This window comes from Bacillus rossius, chromosome 1, assembly GCF_032445375.1.
Source record: "Bacillus rossius redtenbacheri isolate Brsri chromosome 1, Brsri_v3, whole genome shotgun sequence".
Lineage (NCBI taxonomy): Eukaryota > Metazoa > Arthropoda > Insecta > Phasmatodea > Bacillidae > Bacillus > Bacillus rossius.
Genome location: NC_086330.1, coordinates 356,656,403 through 356,683,097, shown reverse-complemented (window position 1 = coordinate 356,683,097; position 26,695 = coordinate 356,656,403). Strand labels below are relative to the sequence as shown.

At 35.8% G+C, this 26,695-nt stretch overlaps 1 protein-coding gene across 3 annotated transcripts in view; it reads right to left on the bottom strand.

Annotated features, from left to right (window-relative positions):
* LOC134528276 (unconventional myosin-Va) overlaps positions 1-26,695 on the bottom strand; it is a 138,138-nt gene that overhangs the window by 18,893 nt on the left and 92,550 nt on the right. For all 3 annotated transcript variants that reach the window (XM_063361758.1, XM_063361757.1, XM_063361759.1), the window contains 7 exons: positions 25,933-26,107; positions 21,193-21,414; positions 16,300-16,618; positions 14,257-14,522; positions 12,927-13,064; positions 8,794-8,937; positions 1,878-1,977 (listed from right to left, as the gene is read on the bottom strand). In XM_063361758.1, the coding sequence (XP_063217828.1) occupies positions 1,878-1,977; positions 8,794-8,937; positions 12,927-13,064; positions 14,257-14,522; positions 16,300-16,618; positions 21,193-21,414; positions 25,933-26,107 (1,364 nt within the window). The remainder of the gene's footprint in view (positions 1-1,877; positions 1,978-8,793; positions 8,938-12,926; positions 13,065-14,256; positions 14,523-16,299; positions 16,619-21,192; positions 21,415-25,932; positions 26,108-26,695) is intronic.

Sequence of the window (26,695 nt, the reverse complement as noted above, 5' to 3'; positions counted from 1 at the left end):
GAAAGTGACAGTTTCAAATGTTATATCTGAGCAAACTACATAACCTGGGCCATTATCAAAGCTTATGAGAGCATGTGTTAAATAAATAGTTATGAATTAAAAATATGATACTCTAGTAATTACAAATTTTTGTTAGTGAAATTATAAAATTGTAAGGTTTTTTTAAAAAAAAAAAAAAAAAGTATAGTGAGGCTTTGTGATATCGAGAGCCCATAAAAATATGTTGTGCTTAAGTAAATTGGCCTGAAAGGTAATTATTTGCTAAGAGGAGCTCAGAGTTGATAGTGCATTTTAAGTGTAATTATGAGATTCTGCACTAGTTGACCATCATGAATTTGCACACAGGTCTATTTATATACACTGAAACATTATGTATAAAAAAACACACACAAACACACACAAAAAACACACATACAAACACACACACACACACACACACACAAACAAATTTAAGAGTTAGCTAAGCAAATACGTACTTTTTATAGAATTTGTATATCTATTTATATTTAACCTTAGAGTGTGATTTATCTGTGGAAAAACTGGGCTCTAATATTTAATGTTTACTTATGATTCTACAAAATCAATATGTTTATATTTAGTTGTGCATATATTGCAAGTTATGGCTGGAGTTTTATGCAAATGTTGGTTGGCATTTAAACTAACATATACATAAGTTTAAATGTATAATGTTGTGGTGTGAGAGATAACATGTTACATGGGTAATGATACTACTGTGAAGAGTAATGTTTACATTACACAGACGTTAAACCTGTATAGGTACTGCAGCTGAACAAAACATTTAGTGTTCCATTTGTTATATGATCAAGTAATTGGGTTACAAATCAATGTTTTTGATCTCTTATGATCTTTTTGTTTGGTGTGCTTTAATTTTTTTAATGATTTGTGAGTTCCTTAAAGACTGTTGAGATAGGCAATATTAATGTATTTGAGAAATCTACTAATAAATCTAACTTGTCTTTAAACTAATTTATTTCATTTGCCTGTACTCCTGCTTTTGGATTTATGAGAAGGTTAAAGCAAGATAGTGTACAAAAGGCAGGAGAACTTCCTACATCCTCAGTAAGTACTTGCTACACTGCTACCCTGATGATGGTGACTGCAATGGCGACAAACGTGGGTGATGTCTTTACCTTCGATGTGGCTACAAATCAGAAGTCTAGCAACTCCAACAGGGACGCGACTCAATAAAATTATTGTCTCCAGAAAAGCAATATAAAATACTTCATTTCAGCAAAACAGAATATACTCATGTAACGTGTCTCAAATTGGTACAAAATGTATATGCAGTCTACTGCCAATTTAAGTCTTTCAACTGTGTTAGTAAACAACATGTGGTTATCAGTGTTTGTTTACAATCTTCTATTGCTTTGCCTGAGACAGTTGGGAAATAAGTTACAATAGTACTACTTTCGAAAAATGTCATTGTCAAATTCGAAATAAATACATGACAGACTGTAACTAAAAAAAATTTGTAAATACACTTTCCATGTAAGATATCTGAAAGCTAGGTGTAACCTTTAAATTTACATACAAAACCTTGTGTGTTTCATAGCTGTTAGGAGAAAAATACCTACAAGCCTCAAGTATTAGCTGTTCTTGTTTAAGGATAGATTGAACAGTCTCCCGGATCTTAGATTTACAATGAGCAGTGTAGACCCAAAAAGCACGCTGAAGCAAAATATCCTACTTCATTTTATCTATAAAAAAACATTATGCATCAAATGGTAAGAGCTGTAGAGAATTTCCCACTCTTAACAGTAACCAACTTACACATCCCGGTCAGTCAGATTACAAATGCTAAGATTGGGATGAGCAACGCTACTGCTACCACCATCACCGTCGGGCTGGATACGTACGCAGTAGCTCCTGGCTTCCCGGGTCGCCTTCCGCCATCTTCCTCCGCATGGAGGCCAAGTCATCCTTGAGCTTCTCGTTCTCTATCTCCAGCTCCTGCAACTGTTCCACAACATGGTCCGCCAATGACTAAGGCAGCTTATCTCTTGCCCCAACCATTCAGCTATCTCGGAGATAGTGATAAGATGAGTACCAACATCTGCGCATACACCTTTGGCAAAACAAATTATACATGACTACGACCAGTCGTACACCTATGTACAAATGTGGGAAGGTCACATTAATAATTAAAAACCAGAAAGTCTGCTATGACACCAAATTATGACAAAAACTGTAAAACATAATTGTGAATTTGTCTCTCAAATATCACTCAAAAAGAATGATAGGAGACTAACATAACATATTGTCCGAAATATTTTGTAAGCTTGGATCCAAAAAAATAAAAAATAATAAAGACCAGAAACGAAACGAATCAGATGACGAAAAAAGGTGACAAACCAAGGTTCATAAAAATCAAATGACTAGTAAAATCATTACATTTCACATTTGACACCGATCAAAATGTGTGCGTGTACTATGAATATAAAGTACATGAAAATAAACTAATAGGTATAACTTGCAATGCTGGTCTAGGCATAGGGATAACTCACTAACTCAGCTGTGAGAATTGCTTCTTGTAACAAGCTTTTGCGAATAAAATCAAATTTTGAATTGAGCATACAATTATATATGAATTAAAAATATTTTTTGAATCAAAATTTAACATATAATAAAAATGTTTCTTTCACATTTAACAGGAAATATAAAAATTACACAGGTCTGCGAAATTTCATTTTGAAAAGTTTTTTTTAAGTGATGGTTCGAATCCCATTTTTCTCGAATCCGAATCTCGAATCCGAATCCCAAACAGTACCTCGAATCCACCCCTCGAATCCGAATCCAGTTCTCAAGGGTTAATTATAAAATAATTTATAAGTTAAGAGAAAAAATTAAAATTTATGCAGAATTATTTAACCCTTTAAATTTTTATTTAAAAAAACAAGGATTTTGGCACAGTCTGGATCAAGACGATTCCGTTTTTGGTCACATGTTTCCTGCAGTGCTGAACAAACGTTCAGAGAACACTGTCGCAGGTGGTGAACACAAATATTTTTTGGACAGTTTATGTAGCCTGGGTGAACACGCAGACTGAGTTTTCCAGTATTCGAGAATGTTTATTTCTGGGTTAACTGTAGGATCACGTAAGAATCTGGTCACTTCATCAATTGCTGTAGAATCAGACTTGGTGGATTTAAGGCATTCAGGCATTATCTGTGAGTACAGTGATTCATGTATCCACGGAAATCGGAAAATGAAATTCAACATCCGAAGGAACAATATTTTGTAGTTACCAACTTGACATTTGTTTAAAGTCCCAAATTAAGGTAAATGCTTTCCTGAAATATTTAATGGAAACTGAAGGCGCCATCTTGGCTTCAATGGTTTTAGGCCATAAGAAATATTGTCGTGCGTCTTAAAATTAAGCCTCACTAAAGCATAGTGATTAATATGCCCGAAGTTAAAAGTGACGGGGTGTTTTCTCTAGTTTACCCATTAAAATTCTTTATATTAATATTAGTTATTTTTTGTGTTGCTCAAAATGATTGGCTAACAAATTCATCGGTTGGCCATCATGGAATTCTCAGATAATACATATTTTAACGTTGGTAGTCTACACAAACCAAACTTGGTCCTAAAAAAATTCATAAATAGAACGTGTATCAGAATATTTAAAATTGAATTGCGATTAAAATAATAATTGTATAATGTATTAATTTTTGTCATTCATTATTTCATTGTTATTACTACATGTGCGACCGTAACTTGTGATGAAAGTCAGCATTATTGTTGTATTACTAAGTAACAGATTTCTCGGTAAAGTTATTTAAAAAAAAACAAGATTCATATTTAGTCTAGAACTTAATGTGCTTTATTTTCTTTTTTAGCATATTCTGGGAATACATATGTGATTTATGCCTTATTTAATGCCAATGTAGCGACAATGCATCCATGTTCATGAATATAAAGTAAGTTTCCCAAATCAGTACATGCTTCATAATTTTTTTTATATAATAACGAATTAAAAGTACAATACAGTAGAACCTCGTTAATTCGTGATGCGCTAACTCGGGAATCGGATAATCCGGGACGATTTAAAAGAGAAGAAAAAAAAGAAGTAAAAATTGTCAGCGCTTAAAAGGCGGCCGGCAAACACTACAAGCCATTGCGTGGGCCGCCAAACTCTGCAACGCTGTTTGTACGGACCCTTTGTGTCACCCCCCTTTCAGCTGTCACATTTGTCACTGTTTAAACTTGAGGGGGATGTCCTGACTTCTGCTTCCCGTCTCCCTTTGTTTGTTTCCACCCGCCAACTCACTGCAGGCACCTGGCGAGTGACGTGTCTGGCTGGCATGTGTCTGGCTGGCATTCGGCTGTACGAGGGGGGGGTGCAAGGTCAGCACGATCTTATCTTTCTCTCTTCTGCTGTTGTAAATGACCGTGAACTAATGGCTAGGCAGTGCTGTATTTTTATTAAGCCGAGACACTAATTCGAAGATGGCCGGCCCTTACCGTGAACGGCCTTAACCCAGCTGCACGCCGGTGTCTGAGAAGCTTGACAAGACCTTCCGGGCTTTTAATCGCTAGTCCGTGAAATTCGGTAATCCATGATTATCTCGGTCCTGACCATCACGTATTAACGAGGTTCTACTGTACCTCAATAGGATGTGTTCTAAGGAAAACGTAATCAGGCCAAGTAAATTGTAAGCATTTAAGTTTTTAAAGTACTACATTTACATCAATATTTTTCCTCGAATCCCGAATCTTTTCCCTCAAATTTCGAATCGGCTACTAGAGATTCGGTGGGATTCGAGGATTCGACCGGCCCATTCCTAGTTTTTTTGTTAAATGGTTAATATGTTTTAATTGTCTTAAAAGTAATAGAAAATGGTATTCATATGATATAATCCATCTCACATTTATCAGATTTAGATGATATAGTATTTGAATACGAAAAAGAACAAAACAGAAATTTAATAAAATGAATGAGAATCATTTTAGAATATTTTATAAAGTTTTATTGAGTCTATAGCTATTAAAATACAACATTAGAGTATCCATGAAGAAAACAATTAATAATGTTTCTTTTTTTAAAAAAAGCTGCATTGTTGGTTTTCGTTTATGATTTTTTATTTCATCTCTGTGTATCATCCAGCAATAGTCCGCCATCATATTAACGTCCCAAAGGCCTTGATATCTTCTTCCATCTCATGTCATGATGAAATCGTTCACCTTGTTCTTCACTGTAGTCACCTAGATTTTTTTGGGAAACAATCAATGTGAGACTTCAAAAAATGAATTTTTAGACTCATATTACAGCCTAAATTTTTATAGGCATTTAACATTTCCTGGACAATATTTTTATACACAGGATGTTTTGTTGCCTAGAAAATAAGATACGACGTTTTAAAAGCCATGCCAGGCATTTTACTCCAAGGTTGTCATCACTTTTTCAAATTCTGTATCCCTAATCAATTTCCTGATATCAGGTCCCGTAAATATTCCCTCTTTCAACTTCGCATCAGATAAGCTAGGGAAACAAACAAAGATACTTGAAAGTACATATTTCCATCTTGCGGTAATGGCTTTCCGAACTGTTTAATCAAACCAAGTTTCATGTGAAGTGGTGGAAGCAATATTTTTTCGGGATCCATCAAGCTCGGATTGATGACATTTTTTACTCCAACTTTCAATTCCATTCTAATTTTCCAATCAGTTTTTTTCCAAAGTAAATTTCTTGCTCTACTGTCCCATTCACAAATATAACAGGGGAATTTTGTGTAGCCTTGCTGTTGACCAAGAAGCATGCATATGATTTTTAAGTCACCGCAAACTAACCATTTGTGTTCAATGTATTTTATTTTCTCCAAAACATTTTTCAAGTTTTCCTAAGTTTCTTTAAGATAAACTGAATGAGCTACAGGTATCGATGCAAATTTATTGCCGATATGCAAAAGGACAGCCTTTAAGCTTCTTTTTGAAGAATCTATAGAGTCGCCATTCTTGTGTATTGTATTCGATATTGAATTTTTGTATTAAACCGCCAATATCACAGCAAAATACTAAATTATCCTCTTTCTTAAAATACTCCACAAATTCTTGTTCTCTGCTTCGATACCAGTAAAATGTAGTTGCAGGATCTAATAAATTGTTTTCTTTTAGTCAAGAACCGAGAAGTTCTGCAGTGTCCTTAGGTAATCCAAGATCCTGTACCAAATCATTCAGTTCTTGATGTTTTAAAGGTCGAGGGTCATTTTTAGGGTGAAAAATTCCACCACTGCTTTGCAGATGATCACTTTGTTCCGAGTTTTGTGATAAAGGCGTTTCGAAGCTGTAAAGTGTTGGTAGGAACTGGTATGGGTAATTCGGGTCCATGTGGAAATGGCTTTGTTACAGACGAAACATCAGGATACACAATTTTGGCGTTGTTTTTAGAATTATATTCTGTTACATTGGTCAAACAAAAATAACAACCATCTGTATGATTTTTTTTGTTCCCGCCACAACATAGGAATACCGAATGACAATGATTTTGATTTACCGTAAGTCCACTGTCTTAACACTTCAACACATAGCCGGCATACTGTATGCGGAACCCACTGTTTCTCTTGGTAACATAACCTCATTCCGAAGTACCATGATTTATCGCATAATCGTCGCACATTTTATTCTAAAATCAAGTTTGAAAAGTAGGGGTGCGACAATTATGCAAGAAATTTTTTTTTGTTTGTTAGATATAGTTATTTATGAAAACAAAACCCATTCATGGAAAGTACGTTTATTTAAAAAGTGAAGTTTAAAGGAGCACGCCAAACATTTTAAATTAGTAAGTCATGCAACAAAAACCTTTCTTCAACTTAAATAGAAAAACAAAAACTCTGACGCAAACGCAAGCCACTTGAATCTGTGACGTGAACTAACGTATCATAGTACACACTTGCTACGAAAGAATGCGGGCCATCAAATGTAGCTAACTCAGCTGTTGACAGAGAACGCGCGTTGGACAAACTATAATTTCCAGACTCGAAACTCCGTAACATCTACTGCACTGGCCACCTCCAAGTACGCTGCATTTATACTACATACGTACATCTTAACATTATAGTTAAGGACCCCAGAAAATGGTAAATAAAACTGGCTCATTTCGGTGTAAAAAAATGACAAAAGCGGTGCAAAAAACCGGTGTAAAAATTAGTAAGCGGTGCAAAAAAATCGGTGTAAAAATAAGCAATCAGTAGAGACCCCAAAAAATTGTGAAAAAATTATGCCATTGGCGGTGTAAAAAAAACCTCATAGCCTTACTGCTTCCTTATTTGCCTGGCCAATTTTTGGGACATAAGTTTCTCTAAGAGTGTTGGCTGATGATGGCAAATCCCCTGCACCTAAAATGTATACATAACTTACAATATACTTATAAATAGGTAGCATTTATAAGGTTATCGCTGAAAATATTAATGGGCTAATTTATTCAAAACAATTCTTAGCCAAACCTAACCTAACCTAACCTTTTCTAGATTAGGTACTGCTGGAATACAGAGTCAAACCATCAATCAATCAGTCAAAAATATATTGTGGTGTGCTCACCATTTCACAATGCAATCCATCCTATTTATGTGTTTGTTAATCTGAGGTACTTGCATATTTATTTAAAGTAAAGGTAAGTTAATCGATAATATTGTAGGACTACATATGCTTATGAACTTTTATTAGAGGGGGAAAACATTTCTAAATAAATAAGGCTAACCTTCAACATGGGTGTTACACCATTCCCTCATAGCTGGATGATCAGCTTTTTCCAAAGGAATGTTAACTTACAGCATCATATTAACAAAATCAGAAAAAAAATTCTTGTTTTCTGCACTTTAAAGCTTGATAGCTTTATTCATGCTGTCGCCTATCGAGATTTGTTCAGACACGGTAGAATGCTTGAGAAAATAATTGTCTTTTTTGTTTTGTTTTGTGTGTGTCATTTGTCACATGCTTTTTGCACGTGTCTTTGCGTGTACAATCAACCCGCACGTTGCAGAACTTGCACATCATAATTTTGTCCCGCTGATCAAAAATATTAAATCATCCGATTGTATCTCTCTTTCGCGATCAAACATTGTCGAAGTTTTCGGCATCTTAGCCACAAATTCAATTGTATCACAAAACTTACAAAATGTGGACGGTAGTTGTAAACAATCATAGATATGTGCACGCAAAAATGACTGCCATCTTAGCTCGATGCGATTAAATTAGGTTAGAAAAATCGACACCAGTGCGCCTTGCGGCAGAAACGACCATTATTCAAAACACGAAAACTGTGGAGTCAATTTGTTATGTTGGTAGTACGCACATATCGATTGTTGACAATTTTTACATTTTGTTTTAATTTGCGATGGCAATATTTACTGTTTGTAAACAGAGTAATAAAAATAAGTGAATTTCAGTAACGTGTCAAAACGAAGATAATATCACGGCACTAGTCTTTCAGTCTATGTTTATTTCACGCCTATGTTTATGATGGCGTAAATAAATCGAACCTACGACATAAGGACATTATTTTGTGCGAAAAAGCGTGAATTTCGCGCGAAAATTCGTGAATTTCGTGACTATGTCAAAATCAAAGGAAAGTCGCAAAATTTGTTTAAAGTATCAAATTTTCGCGTTATTTCGTGAATTTCGCGCTTCACCATTTTTCGGGGTCTCTAATTATAGTATCAGGCAAACTACACTAAAAAAAAAATATAATAATTGTTTAGTAAACTCTGGAGGGATAAACTTCTGACAAGGTGTAGTCAACACGGCAGTGGCACCTACTTATCTGCACATTGTTACCTTGAAGGTGTCTCGCGTTCTTGCCATCTCGTCACCCGGGCTCTCGTCACGCTCCAGGTGCTCCACTCTCTTCAGCAGCTTGTTTCTTTCCTTCTCGAGATCCTTCAGCTTATGCTGAAGCTTCAGCACGAGGCCCACATCAATCTGGTAGCAACATTAATCACATATATTTAACCACACTCAAGATCAAGCATTAATCAAATATAATGTTACATACCATACATTTTTTTTTTAATTTAAAATTTAATTTGAAACATTAAATGACAAAGAGCGCGCTGTAACACAAAGGAAACAAGCAGTCGGATATACCTGTAGCAACAATTTGACTCGCAGAGTTGTATTAAAATGAAAGACAAAATATAATTTTTCTACATCTGCACAACGGAAAATGTAAAACTTAATGCACAAAATTAAAAATTTGTAATGATCCTGTGTCAACCCAGATTTCATCTCTCCCTATTTTGTAAGTAAGGTTTTTATTTATTTATTACGTTTTTATAAGAGATGAATCATGGTTAGGTTTTCTGATATGATTTAAATAACAGCTGCTTATTCTTTTGAAAAGTAGTAGTGCATTTTCACAACGGTTATAATCATAATTTACATTATTTTGAGCTTTTAAAGAATTCTGATTTGCTTGCTTCATGGGGAATAAGACACAAAGTAGAGGTGAACAGGAATGGTATTTTTATTCGGGACGGAATTTGGTCGGGAAAGGTATTGGATTTTCAGGATCAGGAGCAACAGCATTGAACTCATGTCTCTTAACTTGGTATATAGAAAAAAAATATTAACCATTAATATGTGTCAAAAACATCTCATCCATCCCATAAACCATTAGTAGTCCAAATTATTTTAAGTTCACCTAATAATACTGATACATAAGAAGAAATAGTAAGTAACACATATCTATAATATAAAAATGAATCGCAAAATGTGTTGGTAAGCGCATAACTAGGGCCTGGAATTTTTCGCGATCGTGAATTTCGCATGAAAACGCGAAAAGTAAGTACATTCGCGAAAACCACAACATTTCTATATTACACTGCGAATATATCCCCGAAAAGTACCATTACAGTAGAATCCCGCCGATTCGAGCCCCCTCTGATGCGTCCATTCCGTTTATATGACCGTTTTTTGAGAAAACATGAAAAATTTGAGCAGAGAAAGTCGAAAATTTGAGTAAAATCGGCTGAAAAACAAGTCTGTTACACTTTGTTGGGCTCTATGTGTTCACGTTCATCTTGGCGAGAGCTGTACTGTAAGCAGCCAGGCATACAAAAGACGTCTAAAAATAGATACCACCCCTCTAGACTGGCCACGCGGCAGTGTCTAGACGAGCTCGGCGTGTCCACTATCGCACGAAAAGCCGTCTCAGCTGTCATGTTATCTTACCCGCCCGGCAGCTTGACGTCATACGTGACGTGACGCGACGCTTACCTCTCCCATCCCCTGCTAATTCTTCAAGGCTCATCCCTCCCAGAGCCACAAACCATGTAAAAACAATTACCCCCCCCCCCCCCCCCTCCTTGCACAACTAACATTTCAACACATTCCCTCCCTTATTTCAACCTTCTGCGTGAGAAACTGTCAGCGTGTTTTTTTTCCTCTTTTTTTTTACGCTGCGAAGGGACGTGGAAAAGATAATTGCTTGAGCTGTCAAAATAAACATCGCTGACGGCAAGGGCAGGAGGAGCGCATCCTGTCGGTCTGTCGCTGTGATTATCTACTCCAAAAACATGTCACAGCATTTCAGGATAGCATTGTTCTTATTTCTTTCGTTTATAGCCGAATGTTTTCTACTTGATCCACACAAGGTTAAAGTATCCTTTAACCCAAGTCTTGTGTTTCAGCATAATTACCTTATTTTTACATAAGCCGTGTTCGTGTATGGTTTTGATGCTCAAAATTGATCTGGGGTATAGTTCACACTAAGTTTCTTCTCATTTGTGCGCTGGGGTTTGTTCAAGTGGCAACCCCGTGTTCCTCCACTCAATTAAATACGAGCATATCAGTATCAGAAACATGGGTTTTATTGTACTGACAATAGCACAGTGATGTGCAAATTTTGCAACTGTAAAGTTTCATGGGATAGAAAAGATTTCATTGACAAACACCGAAAGTCGGCTAAGCATGTGGCATTGGCAGCCAAAAAAAAAAAAAATTTGTAGTTGCAAACATCTATAGCAACGTGTCTGTTTTGTGTAACTGTTTTGGATTTAATTGGCTGTTATTATGCATATTAGCCTATTCCTAGTATACATGGATTGTTTATTAAATATGTAAACTATTATATTCAATAACTGCACAATTTAGTCAACATTTAAAATACCGGTAAAATTTCCATTGCATAACGAAAATACCGACTTTAAACCACCGCTTTTCTAATTTGAAAGTACCGCTTTTTTCATACTGAAAACACTGAAATTTTCCAGGCCCTACGCATAACTCAACAACGCCTGGACCAATTTGGCCAATTTTTTTTTTAAATGTTCGTTGAAGTTCAAAGATGGTTTTTACGGCGAGAAAAATTCGAATAATTGCCAGAAAAATCCTAAAACCAGCCCTTTTCTTTTTCCCATACAAACGTTTTCTAACTAAAACGAGCAATCATTGTTGTTTAAACAATGTAGGTATGTTCCTAACGTCAAAGAGTCAATTTGAACTTTATTACCTCTGTGCAAAGTTCAATCATATCTATCAAAACAGTGTGCGTTGGAGCACAGAGATAAAAAAAAAAAAAAAAAATCGAATAGTTCAATTTGGTCGGCTTCGCGATATTATTTCATTTGTTTTACTTTAAAATGCATCAGTTTTCAAGTCATTACATCAGTCAAACAAAACCAGCATTACCAAAAGTATTTCATAAGTTTAAGTTTTTATTATTTCATTTCCCTATTTTAAATACGGCTTGAAGGATTTGACTCCAAGTCATATCAAATTAAAAAAAAGTTGAAACAACAAACTGTCAATGTCAGTGTTTTTTTTCTTCTTCTTGGATTTTAGGTTATCTACCCTAATGAGTTTGCTTTTGTCAACTTATACACTAAACAAATTCTTACCTATATAGTGTTTTGTGCAGTGTTCATTTACCTATGATCGCTAATTATTGCATGTGACAAAATAATCTATAATATAGATATGCCTCCTATTAGACGAATCAATTTAGGTAGAAGAACCCGAAATGCTACAAACCTAGCTAATTACCGATCTAATCATGCACTACAATGAAAATAAAAATTATTATGTTTCACATGATTAACAATAGAAAGATTACTTATTTTTTATTTATATTTTTATTTATATGTTTTATTTAATTATATTTCTTATTCACAACACCCTATCACCAGGGTGACGGTTCTGTTCAGGAGAATTTTTTGCCCCGACTATAAAATATGTAGGAAAAAAAATGTCACATTACAAATCATTTTGACAGGACTTTATTGCAATTTAATTAGGCAGTAGAAGTCTGCCGGGTCAGCTAGTTGTAAATAAAAACAAAACATCTTTTCCCCTACTCATTTACAGTAATTTATTTTTGATCATACACGATGACTAACAGCAAAAACTTAAAACAATTCATGTTCCTGAAAGAGACAGAAATTTAGGACTTAAATAACTGAAACCATATGACATCTTTAAGTTTCTTTATTAAAAACCGAGTTTTGTGTTGTTTCGAATGTATTCGTTGCTGCTCTCGTGAAGTTCATTTTTAAACATAACCTAAATAATGTTTACGTTCGTGCATAACCTAGATGTTTACGTTCGTCAAAACATTTAGTAGTTCATTTAGTCAAGTTATTATTTTTAACTGCATTTATGAACAGGGGTTGAATTATGTTTCAAGATGTGTGTTTTTGTAATATTTTTTTGCTTGGAATGGTTAATACATGTGCAAAGTTATGGTCTGTTACATGACGTAGAATTGTGACAAAAACGTAACCATATGTTTTTATATTACAAAAATTAGTTTGCCAGAAATTTTTACTATTAAAGAATAGGTTTTCCTTAGGTATTATCTCGACGAGAAAAATAATTTTCCTGAAGTTCGGGAAAGAAATAAGACCTAATGAAAGAAATAAGACACACACAGTTAAAAATTTTTCCATTTAAGATGTCACTACATTGTTTACTTGATCATTTTGAGCAGACTTCGCATCAGGGCTGGCAACTTCTGATTTCCTGTTCCAGTCGATATTCTCAAGCCGTGTGTGGTTACTGCTTATTGTTGAGGCACTCATTGTCGACCTGACAGAGCCATAACCAAAGTCCTGCAACAAAGCACAACAAAAGTCAATTCTGATGACTGTAATTAATTGTACAAGGTAGTGAAATGCAATAGAATGGGTCAGAGGATTCATGTGTTGATGTTAAAAAGATGATTTAAGGCAAATAGGAATAAAAGGTAAATAAGCTCACAACACTTCTTTCAGCCTCCCAGCATTTCACCACTTTTCAACAAACTAAATCAAATTGAAATGGTAAGTGTAAAAGCATAAAAAAAAATCATTCATTGTGACACAACATTATCCATCAATTCCTTTCAATTCATTAATAATCTTAATGTTGACAAAACAGTTTGACTATCCTAAACACAGGTAGTTGTTAAATATCAGACATCTTTTACATTAAGATTGGTTGAAAAAATATTTTTAAGCAAGTTAATTTTGGTAAGCAATGTTTTAGAATTTAAATGCAGTGTGGGAGTACCTATTTATTTTTGTTTACGTGTGTGATATTTCATTTATTTTGTTTATAAGATATTATGTTAAGAAGTGAAAAGAATAGTATAATGCAATCAGAGATTATAAACATCTGATTGCAAGAAATGAAGACAAAGCTTGTGATGTATTATAACGAATCTTGTAATCAGTCAAGTTGCACTACAGAATTAATTTTTAAAAATGAAATTATATTGCATTTTCAGTAAAAAAAAAAAAAAATATATTACCACATTCATTCCCATTTAAAACGCACACTGCTGCTACTATGTACATAGACATACATAAAACAACTGGACATAGTTATGCAAAAAGGAACCAACCCACATGAAACCTATTCTGAGAATTTTGAAGTTAAAGTTAATAATAAATTGTAATTCTCGTATTGATAACATAATGTGGGTATAATTTTAATGGTCTAGTGTAAATACTGATATAATAATAGCAACGACGGTACAATCAACCTTGTACTATTTTAATTTATTTTCAAATAAAATATAACAAAATTGTGGGTTGGTTCCTTTTTGCATAACTACATCCATACTGTTCTCAATTGTAAACAACAGCCAAAGCTCTTTAATCTGGTACGTTCCGGAATGACGGACATGCCAGATTTAGGGTTTTTCCAGATTACCAAACGTCAAATGGGAGAACCTGAACTAATATCCCTCCTCTGAGAACATCACAGCACACATGCGTCGATACATAGAATCGAGTACGCCGGGGGAAGACTCGGACTCACGTCCTCGGGCAGCTCGGACGTGGCGCTGGCTGCGTCGTCCTGCGCGCTGAGCGTGCTGGTGTCCGACAGGGAGCGCTGGTGTCCCCTCCTGGCGCCCGCCGCGTCCGCGCCGCCCCGCTGGTAGCGGGCCAGCTCTCCCGCCATCTCCTCGCACCGCTGCTCCAGCCCGTGGAACTCCGCCAGCAGCTTCTGGTACGCGTCGCGGTCCTGGTCCTGCTCCGAGATCAGGAACAGCTTCTCCTGCTCCAGCCGGGCCTTCATCGTCTCTGCAAACAGACACCCACCGAATCCCGGTCATCTTGGTGCAGCCAAGATTTTGTGGCATTACAAAAATGCTGATTTAGTCATTAAAATAGTGGATTTTGTTTTTGTCATGAAAGATTAAACATATGTAATAAAAAGTACATATCAAGCACAATAACGCTGATTAACTTCAAAAAAATTTGTGATGAGATGCTTAAAATGTATACATATACATATAATATACGTATAAAAAATTATATGAAGTTTAAATTTTAATTTTCCTTACTTTAATATTAATTAACACACAGCAGATTCAACTGGCATACAGTGGAACCCAGCAATTACATTCCCACGAATAGCGTTTTCCCGTCAATTAAACCATTTTTTGCTGGTCCCGCCATTTGTCCTATGTTTACAATACATTACATTCCCGCTAATCACACGGTAAAATCAAATGCCTTCCCGTGATATACACCTTTGTTGTCATCGAATAAAGCGCTTGTTGTTACGTGTTGCCAACCGCAACTGTAGTAAGAATACATATTCCATTTTGATTCTATCGATTCCTCGAACAGAGTATCGTTCCGTTACGTACATGCATGTTGTGCACTACGTCGCAAATGGAAATTCTGGTGCTTTTATTGTTACAATATATTTTTCGTTCTTCAGATCGTTCCATGTAGTGAAAGGAACACGCCCGCGTAGCACATACATGTACAGTTTCTCGCTCCTTGGCAAATGTTGGCAACACTACTGCGAACCGCTGTGTTCGTGTGTTGGTTTGGTACCAGTGATTCTGGGCTTTATTTTTGTTTACCTTGACATAAATTTTCGCACTTTATTGACACGTTCTACAGATAATTTATTCACGCTTGTGATTAAATTTTCACAATATTCGTGCAATGGCGAGTGGTCGTGAAAGAAACGCTTAAACAGTTGAGCAAAAATGTAATATTTTGAGGCAGTTTGACAAGCACGTTGGATCACGTGTGGCCTTAGCCAAGGCATTGGATAATCCAGTGTCTACATTAAACACAATTGTTCGTAATCGAACATCCATTGATAATGCCGCAGAACAAAGTGGACCAATGGCAAAAAAAAAAAAAAAAAATCAAAACTGTGAAGGTGTCCAAATACCAAGAACTGGACGGCTTAGTTAAGGAGTGGTTTGATGCTACACCGGCAGCAAACATTCCAGTGGATGGCAGGTTGATTTGCGAGAAAGCAACAAAGATTGCGGATCGATTAAGCATTGAGTTTACCCCCTCAAATGGTTGGATTGATCGGTTCAAAGAGATATAATGTTGTGTACCATACTGTTTGCGGTGAAATCAAAAGTGTTCATTTGGAAACAGTTGAACACTGGAAAAACACTTTGCCAAATGTGTTGAAGGGTTATCATCCTAAGGACATATTTAATGCTGATGAGACCGGTCAAGTTGTTAAATGTTAGGCATATATAACATATTTTTACTTAAGTTTTGAGATTGCCATTAACTACTCAAGTTAATTGCAAACAAAAATAATACCTATAGTTATTGTTGTAAAACTTTATTACAGCAAGCGTTGACTCGAAGAATTATACATATCTTCATGAAGTTTTTAGTAAAATTTTACTTTCCCCTCAATTACACTTTCCCCCGAATAACACCATTTTCAGTTTTCCCCTTGAAAAGTGTAATTCAGGGGTTCCACATTGTTATACACCAGTCTAGAATTTTGAACTTATTATTTTAAGTAATACGCCGTGCTCTGTCCGCCAAAGCTGCCGCACTGCAGTAAGCAGTCCGGGCCACTCACCCTCGGCCCCGATCTGGCTGGACTTGATCCTCTCGCCGAGCTCGTCCAGCTGGGACCTGAGGCGGGCGTTCTCCCCGCCGAGGCGCTCCTCCGCCTCTAGCCGGGCCGCCCGCTCCGACTCCCTCTGGCTCAGCAGGTCCATCTTCTCGCTCTGCTCCCGCAGGACCTGCTCCCGCAGGGAGAGCAGGTCTGCCTCGGCCCGGGCCAGCCGGGCGGCCAGCTGCCGGGACTCCGCCTCCAGCGCCCGCTGGGACTCCAGCCGGGAGCGCAGCTCCGCCAGCTCCTGCTGCGCCGACCGCAGGCCGCCGTTCTCCTTCGCCTGCGCGACACACACGTCCCCGTCAGCAGGCCATCTCGAGTCCCTCTCGCCTGACGCTACAGTCGAGGCCGCGAGTAGTCGACAACTAAACATTTACAGTTTAATAATTCATTTAAATTATTTCTTTGCAATGGATTTGCCCTACACCATGTGGGACTCATTCACAAGAAGAAAAAAAACTATTGAAAAAATAAAATGTAACATGAATAAGGCTAAGGTTGATTTTAGTGATAAATTTAGAATTATTTTATTGCAACATTATTTAAATATTGCTTTAATATTTTTAAAACAATTAGTAACTATAATTTAAAGTTATTATTTTATGCATATAATCAGATCACCATAACAAATTTTGAACTTAAAAATTAACTTGTTTAAGAAAATACTTTGCCAGATTATTATATATTTTTTTAAATTTCCTTTATTTTAACACTTCTTCGTAATGGTTCCATAAATATTCCTCTCTTTTATATTTTACTGCATTTTAGATCAAAATTTTCTTGGACTCCTATGAAGTGCGAAAAAGAAATTCACTGTATATTTAAATTAGATTTAAAAAATATCCAATATCTGTAACCATAGTAAAATTTGAATCGAATGACAAAAACAGTATTTACAGAAGCCTAATAACAATGGTATTAAAAAAAAAATTGTTAAAAGCTACTCTATAAAAAGAAAAGAAAATATAGATGTGAATTGATCTTTATAAAATCATTACGACAATGTATCGGTGAAATTTAACCCACTAGAAAAAAGAAAAACTACTGGAATAAAACCAACAACAACGATAAACTCCGAGAGAACTAAAAATGCCAGGAGCTCGGTAATGCAACTGGCAGCGAAGTCAACCCGAATCCACGGGATAAAATTTTAATGCGAGCGGCTTGATTGGTGCCTAATCACAGAATGCTGAATTGAAGACATTCCATTGTAGTTACTATCCACTTTTGTTCAGTTTCAGTTCTATTGTAGTAATACATAAACATTAGTAATGTGTCAAACACATTTATCCTACAATTCTAATCTTGAATTCCATTAATAAAAGTGTGCCTTAAAACTGAATTTAGACCTCAATTGTGAGGAATAAAAAAAAATAATACATGTGCAAAAACGGAGATTTAAGTTATAAAAGAACAATTAACCTGACGTCGTCCGGGCCTGCGGCCCCTTCGAGCCCGATATGACACCGCCCAACCACCATCTCTATTCAAACCTCCCGCTCGTGCGTGCGTGTGTGCGTGTGTGTCTAGCCCGGCAAGAGGGCGCTTAGAAGCAGTGGGGCGACCCCCAAATTTGCTAAGTTTAATGTTAATTGTAAACCTTTTGTTTTCATTCATTTTTGCCCCAGTGTTTGTGCAGTTTACTCACATATTCTTTAATTTAAATATCATGTAACTTGAAAGAACCACAGACGTTGCCCGGGCGGACCCGAATAGGCACGGACTTGGACGAGGATAGGAATGTTTTTATATAAACTTTCAATAACTAAGTAAATATTAAGGAACTTTAAATTGCCAGTAATTTATATATATTTTTCAATGTTAATCTATAATTTACTTAACTTTCGCCGGGGCACGGAATCACAGAAGGTAATAACGGTAATTGTGTTGGCGCGGAGGCGCCATGTTAGTCGAGACGAGCAGAGCTCTCGCTCAGTTCATCTTCATCACCGACCGAGAGCAGACGCGCCAGCACCCCGGGGACCTCAACCGTTGTGAACCACTGATCAAGTAATTCTGTATCTTAATTAATTCTTAAATCTCTTTCGTCCGTTATTCCTCGGGGCAGCTCTCGGTCGGCGGGCTGCATTAATAATTAATTGTCTCAGTCGAGTTTTTCAACCATTGTACTAAACAGACTTTACAGCATGGCCACGTGTGTGGACCATGCATTCACTTAAGTCGATTCGTGCCTCAGGCTTTTTAACCGTGTAAAGTGTAACGTGCGTGGAGGGAAGCGTGTTCGTGGAATTAAATCTGGGTATAAGTAAAACCTGAGTACTTTATTTAACCACGTGGTGAGTGAGCCTACTTAGCCTAGGAGTGTGGCGTGCCCGACGCCTAGAGCGGGCCAGGTCTGGATAGATAGGGTAGAAAGGGCTGGTAACTCGTCCCCACTTGGGCTACGTCACGCCCTGAGAGCGAGACTCGGCCGGGTCCACGTGCCCTTACACGTGGTGGCGCCCATACATAACTTCTTAAAATCACCGGGAACGTGCGCGCAGCCCTCAAACCCATACAATTTATATTTTAAAAATAATAAAAAAACATGTCTGGAATACTAACAATTTATTTTTGTGCCAAAAACCTTTCCCTAAGTAATAAAGATTTCCAGAGCATTGTAAATTGTGGCAGCTACAAAAAATTTCTTTGATAGCTTCTGTAGGAATAATAATGTCATGGCCAACTAAACAAGAGCTAGTGAATGAATTTTTGAATTTTCCTTCCTCAAATATTTTTCTTGAAATCTTTTTCCTCAAATATTTTTCGAATATCAGAGGATCAGTGGATTCAATTGGTTCATCCCTAGTAAAAACAGCCAAATTAGCTGAAATTTAATTAGACTTTTCTTTAAGTATGTATAAGACATATTTTTCATATATGCAACTCACTAACTTAAGCATTAAAAACTCAAGGCCGAGTGAGCAATTATTTCCCTCCGATGTCATCAACACTGGTATTACTAGTACATGGAGCACATATTTAGTTGAATGTGTATTTCTGAAAGTAACACACCCAGTAATAACTTTAAAAAAAGTAACATGTCCCAGCTGTAGGCAAAGATTTTTTGTAGCGAGATATACAAATCAACTTTTGGATTACAATGAAAAATTACAAAAAAAATATGAATCTAAATAAATCTGTAAATTCTCAGAAATTTAAAAGCTATCATCTTAACCAAAATCAGCTCGCTGGTGTATTAGAGACTCCTTCCTAAATCACATGCTGAGGTACCAAGTGGTAAATAATTTTCTAGTTGTTAAAATGTATCTTATCACTAGGGCCCCACTTTCATGGTAAATAAAATTAACAGATTTCGTCATAAAAATATCTTGATTTCGTCATAAAAATAGTCTCATTTCGCCATAAAAAACTGCTCTCTAAAATCATGGAGAAAAATGTAAAAATACAAAACCAATACATAAAAATAGAAACCATACTACAATCATAATCCTTAAATTATACGAATGATTTTGAGTTCCATAAAAGTAATTTTAACATTATCAGAGTTTAAAAATCATTAAAAGAATAGGCCTACATGAATAAAAGACATGTTTCCAGAATTGACAATTCAGTCTCCTAAAGTATTTGGAATTTCTTATCTCCGCCGGGTTTAATGAAAAGAAGAAGTTAAAGAGCATAGAATAAAAGTATTTTCGAAATTTTTAATTTTTTTTTTTTAATAAATATCGCCCAACTATGAAAATTAAAAAATTCGATATCTCCTTATAAAATTAAGTATTTGAAATTTCTTATCCCCGCCGGGTTTAATGAAAAGAGGAAGTTAAAGAGCATATAATAAAAGTATTTTCGGATTTTTAACATTTTTTTCGCAAATGCCGCTTAACTACATATTTACCGCCTTCACTTTAAAATTCGAGTGCACGATCGAAAACAGTCACTACTTTAGGCTTTTTGAGCATACAAGGCTTACATTTACAAAAAATATCTTTCATACGAAAGCGTCACGATCTATGTAAACAATAACATAGACTTGCCTTTGTTCTTATTCTCCTCGTGACATGGCCGTAGTAGTAATCTGTGCAGCCAGAGATTAACTCACACGTTTTACAAAACATTTTTCGCAGGCGGTAATTTCATTTTAAGGTATCGATTCTCATATTAAATAAACCGTAAATGGTACCGAGTCGTATGGAAATGTTAAACTGATGAAATACAGGAAGAAAACTATGATTTTAAGCGTAAACGTGATAGCGAAGTATACAACTCGATTCTTGAATTGATACTTTCGAACTCAAAAAACGTCTCGCAAAAGTCGTATTTATACAGTTGGTACCGAAGCCATTATGTTTGTTTTGATACATGAACGAAGATGAAAAGTGGTTAATAAAGTAGTCTTTAGGTGGGAAATTTGTGTTTAGGAATCTGTACTGATTATTAAATGTTGTCTATGTTGTTATTAATTTAATTGACCTTTCCAGTCAAAAAATCGTGTACAAGTAAGCAGATTTCGGGTCAATTTCGCGAAAAGGGTTTTTTGTGTGTAATTTCGTGTTTTAATTAAAATTGCTAACATTTCGCGTTATTTCGCTTTATTTCGCGGTTCGCGAAAATTTCAGTGCCCTACTTATCACTAATGTCTTGGAAATACTAGTTCTAATTAGAAGAAGTGACATTTACAGTATTTAGATTTCATTAATTTTATCGATAAAAGTCTCAACTCCAATTTGAAATTGGGAATTTTCAATTACATATCAATATCAAAAAAATAGATAAATGGATGTAATATCAAGAAATCCTCATTTAATTTTTTTCTACAACCAAATCCCATCTGCAAGCTCGCTCGTATGTTTGTAACGGCCGAGCGTCGGATGGCAAGCGAGGCGACGTTACCAGCTCCTCTATCCTGTGCTGCAACGAGATGATCTTGTTCTCCAGGCCCTTGTTGAGCTTCTTGACGTGCTCGACCGAGCGCGCCTCCTGCTTCAGCCTCTTGAGCTGTCTCCGGGCCAGCCAGCGCCGCACGGCCGACTGCGCGACGACGACGCAGCGCCTCGCGTGCCGGTACCGCCTGCGCGCCAGCCAGCCGCGCACGTGCTTCTGTATGACCGTCGCCTGAGGGAACACACACACACGCCGCCGTTCAGTGGAACTGCGAGGGAACGTCGTCCGGCGAGTCACGAGTTGAAATGATCCACCTCAAAGTAGCAGCAAGTACTTTCCAAGAACTTCAATAGCTAGCAGCAGCATCCAGCGTTGTGATACTGTCGCGTTTCAGGATTTTCAAATTCAGCATAATTTAAATTTTTAACGTGCCATGGTTTGGACTTGGTGATCGGGGGCACGAGGCTAGTGTTGCGCAAAACAAACAAGTAACTGCAGTGGACAGTCGAACCATTCTGTGTAGAATGTCTTAAGGACAGGTGTAAAAAAAAAATATGAATAGAATTGAACTGATCATGTCTTTACAAATAAGGTTAACAAATTTCTGATATAATCCTGTCTCTCTAGATACAACCTATGGTGAATTGTGATAAAAAACTGAAAACACCAAAAAGCATGTCAAAACACGGGCTTAGCCCAGAAATGCAAGTTAATACACTGTATAACATCAAAATGCTAGTTAATCATGGAATTAAATAGCATTTAACGAAAACTTATTTCAAATCAAGATAAAAGTAATTTTTCAATGTTTTAAATTCGAGGAATGTCATTGCCAGACAAAAACTGTACCTAAGTGCATAGGTCAGAAAAATTAACTTAAAATGTTTTAGTCAGCATCTCTTATTGAATCACTTTTAAACCACAAATCCTTGCTACTTTACTTTTATTGTTTACTTTTACTGTCCGATTTATTAAAAACGCAAAAATTAAATTGGACTAACAATAAAACCATAAAATCTTGTTTCTACCTATGCAGCCCAGCCGTTTCCGGTGAAGAAGCGATAGTAGTTGATTGATCAGTGTGGTAGTTAAGTTGTGCTGTGGTGCATGCTCACTGCCAATAGAATAGTTTGTAGATGAATTGTCATTAGTGGTTAAATTTCAACTGGACTTTACATTCCATTATGTTGAAACTTAAGAGGAGGTACAACTTAATGGGGAACTTATGGATGGAGCTGGTGCTTCATTCTATATACCATGCAAGAATTTATGCAAAAAAAATGCTACTGTACTATCTGCTTATTCTTGATAGCAATTAATCACCACGCCTATCAGGAGTGTGCGATTCCTTCGGCCGTTATTCTGAATTTGCGGTCGATCAACCAATTTATGAAAAATAAACTTTAGTCTTTCTAAAGGTGTTTCATAGGCAGTATTAGGATGAACCATTGAGCTCCTGAAGAAATGTAGCAAACACAATAACTATTAATTAACTCAATAATAAGTTCTACAAGAGAGGCAAACACTAATGCAAAAGTATATTTTGAAATGCATAAACACACTGATGTAAATTAACTGATAATATTTAATAAACACAAATTAGTTTTACTGATTTGTTGGATGGTTATGTATTTGGCAACATGTAACACTGTATTAAGTATTAATATAAATTTTGTGGTATGTACTGTGCTTATAAACTTAAAACTTGAAATGTTAACATTCTTATTAAATGAAAATTTACAAAAAAAAAAAAAACATTATCAAGGTACTTACAATTTGTTCAGAATACAGTGCATTTTTGCTTCTTTTAAACTTTTAGATATACATGAAAAATAACTACACCAGAGAAAGGCATGTCAACATGTTGCTATTCCTAACTATTTCTTCAGCACAGTCTTCACATCAGGTGTTACGTAGTTCTACAGTTCTACAGTTTAACAGTCCTGCCAGCCCAGCTTGTGATAATTAGTTTACTACTTCAGTGCTAACATTAATGTTAGACAGAGATATCAAGAGCTCTGGCTTCAAGGTTAAGAGTACCTAATTAAAATTTTTAGGAAACTCGTTAAAAATTTTTTGTTTGGTATATTTTCCTGTATATTTAAATAATACAAAAACCATTAAAAAAAAGTTATACTTAAAATTTACATTAGTTTGAGAGTATCTGAGCAGTACTTCCAATCAACTCCTTTAATGTCAATAATAAATATTTACCATGTGTTCATTGCTGTAACAGCAATCAAAATCTAATGCTGATTGAATAAAGGACACTATTTCAGACGAAAAAAAAAAACTTAACTATATATTACAGATTCTATGTCAAAAAAAATTATAGAAGTTGAGCAAAAAAATGTTAATTAGTGAATTTGGAATACATAACCCAAACAGCATTATATAATTACGTATGATTTAAAGTCTTACATTAAAATCACAGAAATAATCTGAAAAATATATAGCATACCTCATGCAGAAGACAGTATACTCCAATATAAAGAGCAAAATGTTTTACAGTTATATAATTGCAATGATAATGATTCATAATTTTTATGGCTATGAAAAGTCACATGGAAATATTCTCACAGAAAATCTGAAGTTCATGTTGCAAAACTGCTGGTAATTTTTAATCAAAATATTGTAATTCAAACACTTACAATTTATAAATAAAAAAATTATAAAAATTTATGACAATACATACATGTTCGGGTACTTTTTCTAACGTATTTAAATCCATGCGCAGCCAATATTCCTCCGAGTGTATCCTACCACTTTTCCTCATTTCTATTTCTTGGATCGGATGGCAAATGAGCATTTTCGGTCTAGTACTTTTACTGCTTGATGAATTTGTGATGGTACGGTGAACACGCAATGTACTTGTAAACAAATTAATGAAAAACCTCTGGAAAAACTTTAAAGCTTATCATTTCTGCAGCATTTCTCTGTATTTACTGCTCATAATCTACTGATAAACTGATGAATATCTATCATCCCAGATAAGCTGCAAATGAACCTTCTCTGTGATAATTTTTGTGTCACAGAACAAGAGAAATATTTCTTCATACCATAATTTTAAATGCATACTTATATATAGTATCACATTTTATTATGAATTTATTGTACGTACTTACATGTGACTAAAATGGAGAATTTAGAACTTTGCATGCAACCTGAACATATTTTGGCTTCTATTATGGAAACAAAAAAATGAAGTAATTTAATCATCTACAAAAACTTATTATTATAGCAAGGTAATGTTTGTAAAGTAGAAGAGGAAATTATTAAGCTGAAAAAATTCCACAAAAGAAATTTTTTTTGTCACATTTTAAGCACTACGACAGATAAAAACTCCATGCATGTATCTACTATGTTCAAAATAGTACTTAGATTAATTACAGCTTGAAATTTATTACAATATTTGTGACCAAGCAAAGCTGATAAAAAAAAAAATGGACTTTCAAATACAAGAGGACCTGGTTTAAGACCAGGTTGAGCCAACCTGATTTCAGTTTTTCATGGTTTATGAAATAACTGCAACAACCCAATGTTATTAAAAACAGGCAGTTGCAGAATACGTCCCTTAATTTTCCCGCATTGCCTTTGTTCATGTGTATAGTAAGGTAATGACCTAGCAGTTGATGCATTGGATGGTGCAATATTATCAAGTAAGCATTTCATATCTCTGAAGAATTGTTACGCGTACAGTTTAAACTAACTCGTGAACCATGGTTATACTAAATTTGGGAATCATTAGTTTTATTCAATTTTCTTAACTTAAATTTTATACTAACAATAATTTTATTTTTATACCAAAAACTTATTTATGTCTTTGGAAGCAGTAAAACTGTACAGATAAGGGATAACAAATGTGTAGGGTACAGAAATATTTAAAACATGTACAAGTGTACACGTGTAAGAATGTATAACAATAAATGCAAGTGCACAAAAGATCAAGTATACAAGTGTGTAAGTGTGCTATAATGCAAACATCGAGTACTACTGCTGCCATATAGCTTATACCTGATAATGACACAAATTCTTGTTGCACTCATTGTTACCTTCTGAGTGTTAACACTTATCACTACACGCTGATGAGTCACTGCCTGGACTTACCCTACCAGCTGTACAAAAATCTCACTTTTGAAAATGCAAACTAATTTATTTTATTTATTTATCAATGTTGTAACATGCCCACCAACAGCCGAGGGCTTTAGCGGTGGGCACGACACATATAAACAAGGACAACATATAAACAATACAAACAAAATACAAACAAACAAATAAAGTTTAAATATAACTATTAAAAATAATCAAAATATAAAATGCATAAAAAGAAATACAAAACATAGACATTATAATGAAATTACTAATTGCAGGCTTATGTAAAAAAAAAACATATAGCTACACTTTTACAGATTAATATTATCAATTTTTTTGAAATTAGAAATGAGTAGAAAAATTATATCATTCTTTTTATGGTATGTATATAGGGTAGATGTTAAACGGCTGTTAAATTGGGGAATTCTAATGCCAGTATTATCAAGAATGAACTTACAATTCAATTTTGAACAGTAACAGTTTTTAATAAATACATAATCCAGATAGATACGGCGTTCAGAAAGAGAATATATTGTAAGCTGAGAGAAGTTTTTAAGTTTAATTATTTTATAAATGATGTACATCAAGTATCCTCCTCGCTGAACATCCATCCATCCACCCGAGACAGTTCCAGAGCGAGACACGAGGAGCGCGTACCTTGTGGTTGAGAAGCAGCAGCTGGTAGCGCCTCCTCGCCAGCAAGCCCCGCGCATACTTCTGGATCCCGAGCACGCACTTCTTTATCCTGGCGTACTGGGTCCGCTTCACCCAGCCGCGCACGTGCCTCTGGATGGTGACGGCAGCGCGCTCCTGCCTCATGTGCTGGGCACGCCTGAACACGGGAGGCACGGCACGGGTACCACACCATTGCTGAACACTCTCCTCTGGACACTTTTATCGGTGTACAACCTTTCTGATCTGCTCAACAACTATTCTAACCGTTGTATCAATATAGTAGAGTTTATGTATTGTCAATGGATAGCCCACATTTCACAGGGACAAAAGCCATGACCAGAGGCGCAAAAACTAAATTTCCAAAGGGGGGTGGGGGGGGGAGCAATATACCTTTTTATAAAGAATCATCGATCCCCCCTATTGAAGCGGGGGTCCGGGGGTCCTCCCCCGGAAAAATTTGTATTTCAAGGCGGAAAATGGTGCTATTTAAGCAGTTTTATTATGTAAAAATTGATTACACAACACTTTCTTCACCCCCGTTTGCCCCCACTTCAAGGTTTCAGAGGGGGGGCAAAATACCCCCCCCCCCCCCTGTTGTTGTTGTGCCCCTGGCCACGACTACAAACAAAACAGTTCCAAAAATTCACAAAAGTAAAAGGTTAGGTTAGGTTAGGTTTGGTCAGTGCAATAAATAATAGTTCCTCCCCGGTAGGGTAGGTTAGGTTATCGTAACTAAAATGAAAAG